General features: G+C 38.6%; 1 protein-coding gene across 2 annotated transcripts in view; it reads right to left on the reverse strand.

Moving 5' to 3' along the window:
- Positions 1-1,584: 1,584 nt before the first annotated feature.
- kiaa1328 (KIAA1328 ortholog) overlaps positions 1,585-12,492 on the reverse strand; it is a 36,029-nt gene continuing 25,121 nt past the window's right edge. For both annotated transcript variants that reach the window (XM_010880998.5, XM_010881001.4), the window contains one exon: positions 1,585-1,964. In XM_010880998.5, coding sequence (XP_010879300.2) covers positions 1,739-1,964 — 226 coding nt within the window. In that variant the 3' untranslated portion in view covers positions 1,585-1,738. The remainder of the gene's footprint in view (positions 1,965-12,492) is intronic.

Below are 12,492 nucleotides of genomic sequence, written 5' to 3' on the forward strand. Positions count from 1 at the left end.
AGAACCCTGGAGTTTCAACTAATTTGTTTAATAATGCAGAAGTATACCGACACTCAGTTTAAAGACACAGCCTGTCACATACAAGACCCGGTTCAAATCCAGCAAGGGCAAAAACATTAATCCCTTCTGTGATAATGTGGAATAAGCAGTCATTACACATATCATAGCTAGTTATTTTTGTATGTTTTCGAGTTAGGGAATGTTCCGGGGTCAGAGAGTGATCGTGTGTGGAAACAGTAGGCCGTGGGCAACGTGTTGGTTGTAATAAAGGAAAGCCAGAGTAACACGCTTCTCCATCATTGTTATGCACATAACCATTCCTTTGGGTTATTACACCTTCTAATCGCTGGCCAGCTGAACTAGGTTTGCCTAGTTTTTTTTTAATCGTCTAAATTTACATTAATTTATTTTAGAAATAAGCTATTTTATGAAATCTACTCGTTTAACAAATAATAAAAGTTCTGTGAAATCGTTACACTAATATCTTGGAGAAAGTGACTAAATGTCCTCATACCTTACATCCTATGTATGCAACCTCAATGATTGTTACTGTACATTCCATTTATTTTCCAGCAATATATCCAATACTGTTTCCTATGTACATTTTTTTACTATCATAACATTATTTGTATTCTAGATTTTAGTTATTTTGTTACCCTGTACGTGTTTTACCTTTAGAGACATTTTGTGTAATTTGGTAGTTGCCTACCCTGACTAGTACCTCTCTGCACATCACTGGAAACGTCCTGATTGTCTGTATACAACTCTAAATAACCCCACTCTAAATAACTCTTCCAGTGTAAGAGAGCAGCATGCAACAAGACAATCCAACACTTAAAGAAAGCGATTTATGTTAGACATTGTCAGTTATAGTTCACCCAATGCAACATAACAATAAACAGTTCTTCTTTTGGCCTACTTTGTGTAGGTACTGAAGCTTTTAGACAGTGAACTTTTAGTTTTTCTTCAACTAATCCTTATTTCTGTCACTGGCCGGATTCGATATCCATTCTCCTGTGTGGCAGACTGCGCCCCTAACCACTACGCTATTTTACAATGGTTGGCCAGTCAGTCAGTCAAAGACATTTGCCCTTCTTAGCCAGCTCCATTTACACAGCCTGGTAAAAATTACTCATTGGTAGTAGAAATGCCATTAATCCATTGTATTCTTTCTACTGTCGACATAATGTATCAAAAGAGGTAGTTTATTAACAAACCATTCTCGTGACCTGAATGCCTTCGGAGTCAATTTATTGAAGCATTGTGGGAGTACCAACAATGGACTTCAAATTTGGACAAATTTGAATTGGCCTCGACAATGAATACATTTAGAATCTGCAAATAGAAAGCGTGAGCTAGATTCACCATACTCATTTTTTATTACCCAAATGTTTACATCTGTCAGGTAACCCAGTTCATTAGTTGAAAAGCTGGAAAAATAAGCTTTTTAAGAATGTCACCGTTTAGTAATGAGAATGATTATAGAGACAATACTATCTGGGAGACCAGAAAATGTGTGGACCACTGCACAAATCTTAAATATGTTTATTTACAATCAATATAAAATACAAGCATAATACAAAATAAAATAGAAAATCAACAAAATCATGATTGTTTTGGAAATTCTAGGATAAAATGTAAGAAAAAATAAAAGGCACAGGTTTAATTTAAGTGCCAACAGTGAACAATTAGTAAATTATTAATCATTCTTTTTACATTTTCTTTTATCACCCCTGCCTTAGCAAATGAAGAAGATATCTTCCAGTATCTGACTCTCTTCCAGATCCTGTTCAGGGGCCCAGTAGCGGCCAGAGGGCGAGAGCAGAGTTTGGCGGGCTGGCTTGGGGGTACTTAAGGGGGGCGGACATCGGACATGATATTCTCGCTGGGAGGTTGGTCGGTTTTGCTCAGGCCCAGAGATGGGACTGAAGACCTGCAATAACTCAATCAAGGAGGAGTCCAACCTGAAAAGAAATAGGAATAAATTATTCATAAAAAAAGCATTAAAATGTACAATCCAGGAATTTTGAGGGATTTGTGTGACCATTTTTAAATTTAAAAAACCTGAAAAAAATATTTAAGGAAAATGTATTCTTATGTTGTAGCATTGGTGAAACGTCTTCACATTAATGTATGTGCCAAACAGCCAAACTTAGGGCCCTGTCCACTAGACATTTCAAAGACGAACGTCATCTTCCGAAATTGTGCCGATGAATTCCGATGAATTGTAAATGGAGTCACATCACATTGTGCGCGGGGATACCTGGCAACACTGGCTTGAGAGGCATATAATAGAGCTCACCCATATATTATGCAAATTTGAGGCAGATTTTGCTAGCCGGCGTTGGTATCCCTGAGAAAAGTCCCTAATGTTTAGTTAGGTCAGGAAACTCAATTCCATAGTTGTAACTTGAACAGTTTTCAAATGAAACTACTTTAAAAATGTCATTTAGAAGTCACCAATTATACTTTCGTGTCATACTTCACATTGCTATGATATTGTAACTGATGAATCAACATGACCTTGACAGATATGATCAGTCCAAATCAGACCATTCAGCCTCACTAGATACTTATTACATATTTGGACACATACAAGTGCTGGTCATAAAATTAGAATATCATCAAAAAGTTTATTTATTTCAGTAATTCCATTCAAAAAGACACCTTTTGTGTCTTGCCCTCCTTGTTGAAGGTGTCAATGGTCGTCTTTTGGACAGCTGTCAAGTCAGCAGTCTTCCCCATGATTGTGTAGACCATAAAAGGCCTTTGCAGGTGTTTTGGGTTAATTAGCTGATTAGAGTGTGGCACCAGGTGTCTTCAATATTGAACCTTTTCACAATATTCAAATTTTCTGAGATAGTGAATTTGGGGTTTCCATTAGTTGTCAGTTATAATCATCAAAATTAAAAGAAATAAACACTTGAAATATATCAGTCTGTGTGGAATGAATGTATACATTATACAAGTTTCACTTTTTGAATGGAATTACTGACATGAAATCAACTTTTTGATGATATTCAAATTATGACCAGCACCTGTAGATAACTGAGCCAATGATACAGGTAACCCAATTTAACAAATCACACAAAAATTTAACGTTAAAATCATTAATGTAATTAAACAGAAATGCAGTTTCCTTATTCTGATAAAAGCTTGTACACCCCTACCTTCACCTCACATAAAATGGATAACATTTGAATAAAAATTATTTTCAAATGATAAGAAAGAGTAACTTGGGAAAGCCCAGTCTTCGATAAAGATTAAAAGAATGGTCTGGTTTGGTCTTAATCTTATGGATGTTTGGTAACATTACCATAATTTCCCTTTTATAAACCATGGATTTACACACAGATTTTGAAAAATGTTCAACTACAGTGGTTAATACATGGGTGCGTCTAATACACGAGCGGACATTTTTTTAAACCGCTTCCACCGATGGACCTTTACATCGGTGGATGATCACTTGACGACATCAAGTGTCTCAAACTCATGCAGCAAATATTATACAATTGGCGTTACAGGGTTTTCAAAAACATTTTATTCTTCAACAAATTTAGTTAGCGCCCTATGACAGATGTTTAATATGAATGTACAATGTATGTACGAGTCACAATTCTCTGTTGTTTATGTATGGGTGTGGTTAATACTCTGGTTTGTATGCACACAAAGCTATAAAATTTATGGTGTGGTTTATACACGGTGCGGGTTATAAATGGGGAATTATGGTACGTCAAGATAAAGACCTATCGAATGCTCTCAGAAGAACAACTAAACTGAGGGGTAAAAAGCAATTTGAAGCACAACATTCTACTGTCACAAGGATCATTTACAAACAGAGAAAAGTCAAGATCACTGGAAATCTACATAGGACAAGTAGTCCCATCTAATTCAGGCCAAGAGCTGATGGAAAGATGCTCAGAATTTTTTAAGAACCCCAGTGCAATACCAAGGAATATACAGTACTGGCTTGTTGCCACAATAAATGTTGAAGTGCAGGAATCAATTGTCAGAAGAACACCTTAAACTATAGCCTATAGGGAAGGTCAGGAAAGAAGATTCTGCTCTCAAAAAATAATATCAAGACATGACTAAAGTTTGACAGACAACCTGGATAAGGATTAAAACATCTGCAACAATGTGCATGAGCTCTGTACAGATGAGCTAAAGGTGTAATTGGTAGGCCGCGATGCCAGAAGGGATGTTTGGCAAAACGGAGCACTGCCTTTGAAGAGAAGAATCTCATACCAACTTTAACACATGGATGCAGTGACATTATGGTTTGGGGCTGTATTGCTGCCATAGGTCCTGGCCAATTTACAATCACTAAGTCAACAAAGAATTCCATATTGTACCAGAGACTTCTTGAGGAGAATGTGAGACCATCTGTCAAAAAGCTGAAGTTGAAACAAAAATGGATCTTGCAACAGATCTAAACAGATCTATTGGACAAATTATCTAAAACCCACAAGCAAAGTTAAAACAGAATGGCAATAAACAAGGTGGGTTATGAAAGTCAAAAGACCAGATCTCAATCCCAATGAAATGAAAGCTTCTGAATAAATGAGTTGAATTAGTACTGTTAGGAATAAAGGGCAATAATAATGGGTCTTGATGTAAGCGGTTATAAGAAAAGGCTACGTAACGTTATTTCACGAGGAGGCAACACTAGCGCTATGAACTGTTCTGCACATTTTTTATTAATAACTGCCAGCAATGCATAATCTTTATTTGTTAAATTAGGTTACATTTATCTGTCAAGTGTTTAAGTGAAGATGACATTCGTACAAGCAAATACATAAGAAGAAAGGGGTGAACTTAAGTGGCTGGGTTATAGAAATATTGTTCTAGTTTTAACTTTTGTTCTAATTTAGGTTTGCAAATAGCAATAAAAAAAGATTGTTATTGTAGTAAAACTTTCATAAAATAAAAAAATACAGCTTTTCTTTCCATTCCAAAAAAGATGAAAAGAGAGGTTTTGAGTGAGTAACAGAAGGTATCGGAAATTTGCCGTGGTATCGGAATTTTAACCCTTCTGTTCCTCATTCAAAAGCTTCCTTTTCAACTTTTTTGGAAAGGAAAGAAAAAGGTGCAGTTGTCTCTTAATTTTTTCAGGTGCTGTATATAATACCACTAAGAAATGCATAATATTAATTATGAGTTTTACCATTCTCCCCAGAAAGAAGTGCAGAATATCACTATTATCACTGTATTGACTGAGCAGCTGGAGTGTGCAAGAAGTTGTCAGTGCCTTTACAAAAAGCTGGAAAAAGATGAGAGTTGGCAAAGCAACAAGAAAAACTCAACCTGCCCAAGCACCAGATGATAAGATTCACCAACCAAGAGGGGCTCATGACAAAAGACGATTTGTCGGTTCTTCGAGCAAGAGAAGGCCATCAATCAAGTTCTCTCAACAGATAGGTCCAAGCACCAGGTGCCCACTTGGCAAGACCTGGAGATCCTCGAATCAGTGCCCAAAGCACTGAGTCCTCTTGGATTTTACTGATGCTCATTCTGGGAATTATTATGTTAGTGTGTCATATCTGAAACACATACTCGGCCAGTTCAAAAACAGGCTTTTCAAACCTGAAAGACATGGAGCTAAAATAGACCAAGACCACTGTCCCTGATTATATCACTGAGAAAAATGATGGGGAAGACACAGCCGACGTAATCCAGGACATATCCTCTCTTGTGGATCCTCACTTTAAAATCCACTACGCCAGATAATGTCCATGAAAGTCAAAGCTAGGGAGGAGCATGACACAGGCTGCTGGACAATCACCACTCATGGAGCAGCCATGCCAGACGCTGCTGCATCAGAGCCAGCAGAAAAGACAAAGACAACCCTGGGCAACTGAAACAAGCACATCAGGCCTTACAAAACAAGAGGAAATTGACATGGGACTTAGAAAATACCCTTTGTCACCAGATGCTGAGTCTCAGGCAAACATTTTGGAATGGTTAGAAGCCTATAAGGCAAATCTTACACATATTGGAAATTTGGCAAAGAAGCAACTTTGCATGTCTGCCACAAGCAGCACAGGTGGCAACATTGTCACCTGCCACAGGGCATCTCTGAAGCCAGACGCAACTAGTTTTTCTAACAAGAAACTTTATAATTTTATACAACAGACCAAATAATAAATGTTACGTTATTTAGAATTTGTAAAAAAGTGTAGCATGTTAGGATATTTTTTTTGACAGGGACATTTTCATTTTTTACAGAATGCCTAATCCAGTTCTCACTGTGAAAGATGGACGGTAACATAATGGGGCTCAACATTTGTTTACTTATTTTGGTATAATTTATTTTGTTATACAGCAGTCTATTCAGAATAAGAAAGGATGTAGTTAAGCTATTAAAAATAAGAATGGATAGCTCTGCACAAATGAACTGTTAACAACATTTTATTTGATTCTGTAGTGTCCAAAGAAACCAAAAGATAACCAGCAGTCTAAGGCTTTGGGATTGAGAGGCAGAAGGGCATGAGATGTTACAGGTGAAAGACAGAGTGAGTGGGCGAGCAAGCATGCATGGGGGCCTTCTTTCCAGAATAAGAATGAGGGAAGAAATAAATAAACCAAAGCGGGAGATTAAGCTAATAGAGATTCAATCCTTCAGTCTGGCTGCTAGATAAATTATTCAGTGTACACAGTTGGACGAGTGCATTTTAGATACAAAACATGAATTCTTAAAGCATGCTCTGCTGATGTTGATAACCTAATTCTCTGCTCGTTTTAAGCAGAATCGATTTGCATCTGCACGCTTCAGAGATTGAGGGTCAGTGGTAGACACCCATGTGATCTTTGGCATATGTGTGGTAGTATCCTTGTGAAGCTTTAATTGCTACCGAAAGAGTGAACACTGTAGTTTTCCATCCACAGTTGTTTTCTAATGTACATTGAATGCATCTTTAGACTTGTGGGTTTGTGTGTGCGCGCGCACCTGGGAGAAGCAAACTGAGATAATACATCTGGGGAATCTTAAGGTTAGTAAATCTCTCTACCTGTCAATAACAGTTAGTGGGTAAATTACTGTGTGTGTGTGTGTGTGTGTTACTGTGTGCATGCCAGCGTGAGAGAGTGTGTGTGAGTATGGGGCAATCAGGTGTAACAGGATCCCTGTGGGGCTGATTTGGTCTCTCCCTTGTACTCTATGAACCGGCGCCCAACTTCTGAGAAGTGAACTTTACCCATCTTATCTGCTCTTCAATATTCAAGTATTCAATATCGGTATTGTTTGTCTTCTTTGATAATCGAGTTAGACATAAAAATGTCTGGATATGACTGAGTTAAAGATATTAGAGAAGTCAAACTTAAACAATAGACAATAGATATTTAGGTTCAGAAACAAAAACGTTGATTGTGAACATATACAGGATTACTACTAGTTTTCAAAAAAAACTGCTGATATAAAAGGACACTGCTGTTGAATTACAGAACTACCCCATTAGAGCTCTCACAGTGACATAAAAAAAGATGGTACGAACTGACTATCAAGGGTCGGACCTAATGTTGTCCTTATATCATTTTAATTGTCCAGGTACCTTTCAAAGGCTTGACGACAGCAGTCGGGCATCATTTTCACCCAGATTAATTCCATCTTCAACAAAGTAGTATGGCCTTTTCCAAAAAGAGTCTAAAGTTGACCACAAAGGACATGCCCACATTCTTGGACAGACACATTAGCCACAGGTAAAGAGACGAAAGACAACGAAAATTTGGTCCCACAACAGCAAGACTAAGGAATTGGGCCTGAGACAACAAGATTTTTAGCCAAGTTCCACCCAAGAAAAGCAAGTCGCGGTCTTTGAGCTTCTCAGATTTCATGCACATAATATAATTTGAACCAGCACCCCATCACGGTAGATGGCTCAAAAGGAGGAGGCCGCCACCCCCGACAGACAAATGTGTTTCCATGACTGGTTAGCAGGATCCAGAGAAGCATCCTGTGACTCATTAATAAACAACCCACCAGCTATAGTCTCTTAGGGAGATCCTTTCTGGTGGATGCCTAGAGAGCAATGGCCAGTCTACCGAAGACCGTCTGCCGGATGGTGAGAGACCCATCATCCCAGTGCGATATGCAGCCATTGAGGTGGAGGAGAATGAGAATGTAGGAGTATGTGGTTTTTCCTAACGGCTAGCTGTTTGTTTAGCATAGCAACTTTTTACCTGAAATCATCAGTGAGTAAGCAATTCTCCATCAGTGTTAATTATTTTTATTTTTTTTATCTTGGAACAGAGCAAAATATACACAGCTCCTGCAGCGCAAGGGAAATTGTTTTTTAGATTCATATAAATAGCGGACCCTGTTCTCCATTGTTGATTAAATAGCATAGCTAATTACAGTATGTATTGTTTATTTTCAACAACTTACCTATTCCCCCCCAATAAAATCTACACTTTTTATTTCAAGGCAATCATCAAGGTGATTATGAACACCACAGGGTACCTTTAATGGTTAGAACCTTCAACAGCAGAACATACCATATTGCCTACCACCAGGAGGGCCTCAGAAAACAGATTTTTACAACAGTTTTCAAGGACAGTGTGTAGTATTAATTTATTAAGGAAATGTCAAGGGGTAACATGACTTAAAAAAATGTCAGAGTAATTAAACATGTTGTACATATTTGTTTTGCACTTTGACGAAGCACCTGGCCTTTCTGGCATACAAATGCAACATTATGCATACTGAGAAAACTTTATGTTAAGGCCAGTGCTTGAGTTCAGAATGGCTGTCCGTCAAAATCCATAGAGCACTGGGAAGGGCCAAGCAGTAAATAACTGCTTTGCTGTAGTAATATCGCAGACAAACGTGACAGTATAACTATTAAGGATTCCAGCTTTAAGGGGCCACAAGGGCGCAGGTCCGTCAAGAAACCCTTAAAATGACACGGTTCATTGACGCCCTTCTGCACACAAGATTGGCTGTCTTTGAATAATGCAACAAGCTGCTACTGGACAGCAGACAACACTAAAAATATGCCCACACCCATGCAGGCATTCTCTGGTGCTTGTTAGCCTAAGCAGTTGCATTACTAGGGTTTGGAGTTGTCTGGATTAAAGGGCAGGTAAGAGTGGAATATGCAGCAGTGTAGTCCTATTGGAAGTGTAAAAAGGGTGTTTTAACTCTACATTTCCTCATTAGAGAGAAGGTTCTGGTAATTTTTTTGGGCAACTATTGGTTATTTTGTTTTAATTGGTGTTTGCTTTTTGGAATTTCAGGCTTGGTATCTGTAAAAGCACTTGTTCACAACTGCTGATATAAAAATGGCTTCCTAAATAAATGTGATTGATTCGGCTTGTCCAAACAGCTTCTACATTTTTATTGTCCAGAAGAACTGGAGAGATGTCTGACTGAAATGTTTAAAAAAAATTTAAACACTTAATATAACAGCAAACTAAGTATATGTGTCCTGATCAACTATCAACATGCTCCATTGGAATGCTCATGACAAGGTTGATATAATAATGTTGAGATCACAACTCAATTTCATGTTTTACATTTGATCCAGCTATTCCAGTCAGGAAACAATGCATTTTCTCCACTTTTCACATGCACAGCAAAGCCATCTGTAGTGATCTAATTTATGTTGCAGAATGAGAAGACATGCTATATTCCATTTAAACCAATAAAGATAAATCACCTGAAATTAGAATGTTTACTGTGATCTTTACATAGGGAAAGAGTTGGAGAGAGATTTTATTTTTTAATCAAGTAACAGATTCAAGAATTGCCCGGAAATGTCACACAGATCTTCCTAAGTAGCTACCCCACTAAATTGTTGTTTAGATGTCAACCAAAAGCATTAATTCTACCAATCTATAAAAATATTCAGGTGAGCAAAGAAATATTTCTATGTCCATCACCACTGCAGCAATGAGTAATAACATTACAGCAACAACTACATCAACTTTGATTGTTAGATGTTAATGGTTAAAAGCATCAAATACATTAACAAACATTTCATTCGGTGCAGGGTGTGTTTTGGACTTGTTGAATAAAATGTTGAATAAAATGACCCAAGCAAGCCTCACTTTGCTCCATTTGCTTGCAGTTGACTGTGGCATGTCTCAAATGATTTCACTGTCTCACTGAATTCTTAAAATGTGACTCATGTTAAGAGTCACGTTCGGAATTGGAATCTAATCAAACTGATTTCTCACCGTGATTTACTTAATTCCTGATCCAGAAAAAGGGCTGATGAGAGCAATCTGTAGCTTGCATTAACCTAAATGCGCGCACACACGCACACGCACACGCACACGCACACGCACACACACACGCACACGCACACACACACACACACACACACACGCACACGATTTTGCAGGTTTTCCTACTTACAAAGCATGTAGAGGTCAGTAATTTTTATCATAGGTACACAACAACTGAGAAAAATCCAGATTTTCTTTTTTATAATTAATTAGGATTTTATTGCATTACATAAGTATTTGATCACCTACCAATCGGTAAGAATTCCGGCTCTCACAGACCTGTTAGTTTTTCTTTAAGAAGCCCTCCTGTTCTCCACTCATTACCTGTATTAACTGCACCTGTCTGAACTCGTTTCCTGTATAAAAGACACCTGTCTACACAATCAAACAGATTCCAACCTCTCCACAATGGCCAAGACGAGAGAGCTGTGTAGGGACATCAGGGATACAATTGTAGACCAGCACAAGGCTGGGATGGGCTACAGGACAATAGGCAAGCAGCTTGGTGAGAAGGCAACAACTGTTGGGGCAATTATTAGAAAATGGAAGAAGTTCCAGATGACGGTCAATCTCCCTCGGTCTGGGGCTCCATGCAAGATCACACCTTGTGGGGCATCAATGATCATGAGGAAGGTGAGGGATCAGCCCAGAACTACACGGCAGGACCTGGTCAATGACCTGAAGAGAGCTGGGACCACAGTCTCAAAGAAAACCATTAGTAACACACTACGCGGTCATGGATTAAAACCCTGCAGCGCACGCAAGGTCCCCCTGCTCAAGCCAGCGCATGTCCAGGCCCATCTGAAGTTTGCCAATGACCATCTGGATGATCCAGAGGAGGAATGGGAGAACCTCATGTGGTCTGATGAGGCAGAAATAGAGCTTTTTGGTCTAAACTCCACTTGCTGTGTTTGGAGGAAGAAGGATGAGTACAACCCCAAGAACACCATCCCAACCGTAAAGCATGGAGGTGGAAACATCATTCTTAGGGGATTCTTTTCTGCAAAGGGGACAGGATGACTGCATCATATTTAGGGAAGAATGGATGGGGCCATGTATCGCGAGATCTTGGCCAACAACCTCCTTCCCTCAGTAAGAGAATAGAAGATGGCTCGTAGCTGGGTCTTCCAGCATGACAAGGACACGAAACACACAGCCAGGGCAACTAAGGAGTGGCTCCGTAAGAAGCATCTCAAGGCCCTGGAGTGGCCTAGCCAGTCTCCAGACCTGAACCCAATAGAAAATCTTTGGTGGGAGCTGAAAGTCTGTATTTTTTCCGGGGGGTGTGTGTATATATGACAGAGACTTTGCCTGTCACCTAACTGGCTTTAAGCACCCAATAATGAATTCATTACTGAATCATGACTGCACTTTAATTGGGTAAGTGTGGCTTTTTTGGAAGGCATGATTTAATGAATTTACATTCATGTTACCACGGCTAATGCAGATTTCTCCCCTGAAAAACCATAAATCCTGCTAACTTAATCGTTTTGGGAATTCTCAATCTTCCCTGCATTTTATTTAGGCAAACTTCAGCTCTAAATATTATAATGGCAATGGAACTTATTATAAAAGACATGTCAATTTTCTGTTCCACATACATTATATCTGGTTTTAGACATTAGGTTTACATTAAATGCATGTTTACATGGCCTGAAAATACATTCATGATTTATGCGTAAGCAAAAGGTTTAACCATGAAAAACACAAGCATTTTTAAGAGCAAATCTCTATTTGAAATGCATTCCAAGTTTACAATTATTATGATCTGTATGCATGATTTCCCTGGTTGTGGTTTTAAAGGCCATCTGCTTAAGTTTATACGTCTTGAGTTAGTACTGCTTGAGGATGTGCAAGTGGCAAATCCTGGTAGTAACTTGGACAGTACTGAATTATCTAAGATTGACTACTATTTCTCAGCACATTGTGAATAAAATTTCTTCTGGCCTGAGTCAGAGACAAGTTGCCTTTTGGCTTAATGTTAGCTAGACCTGTGATGTCCATGTTGCCACTAGAAGGGAAGAACATTTTGATATTCATATGCAAAAACAAAAATACACTTGCCAGAAAGAACAAGGAAAAACAAAGTCAAAGTATTCACTTTCCATTCAAACATTCAGACATGACAGGGAACACACCACTGTCAAATGAATTTCCTTTCTATGGAAGGTGAGGGGAAGGGGGTAGTAATGCATTTCATTTTATTTTCTTCGAGGGTTCCTCAAGATATAACATTTATTCCTCTCTTCTCCCCATATCTCCCTC

The sequence above is a fragment of the Esox lucius genome, chromosome 17, assembly GCF_011004845.1.
Source record: "Esox lucius isolate fEsoLuc1 chromosome 17, fEsoLuc1.pri, whole genome shotgun sequence".
Classification (NCBI taxonomy): domain Eukaryota; kingdom Metazoa; phylum Chordata; class Actinopteri; order Esociformes; family Esocidae; genus Esox; species Esox lucius.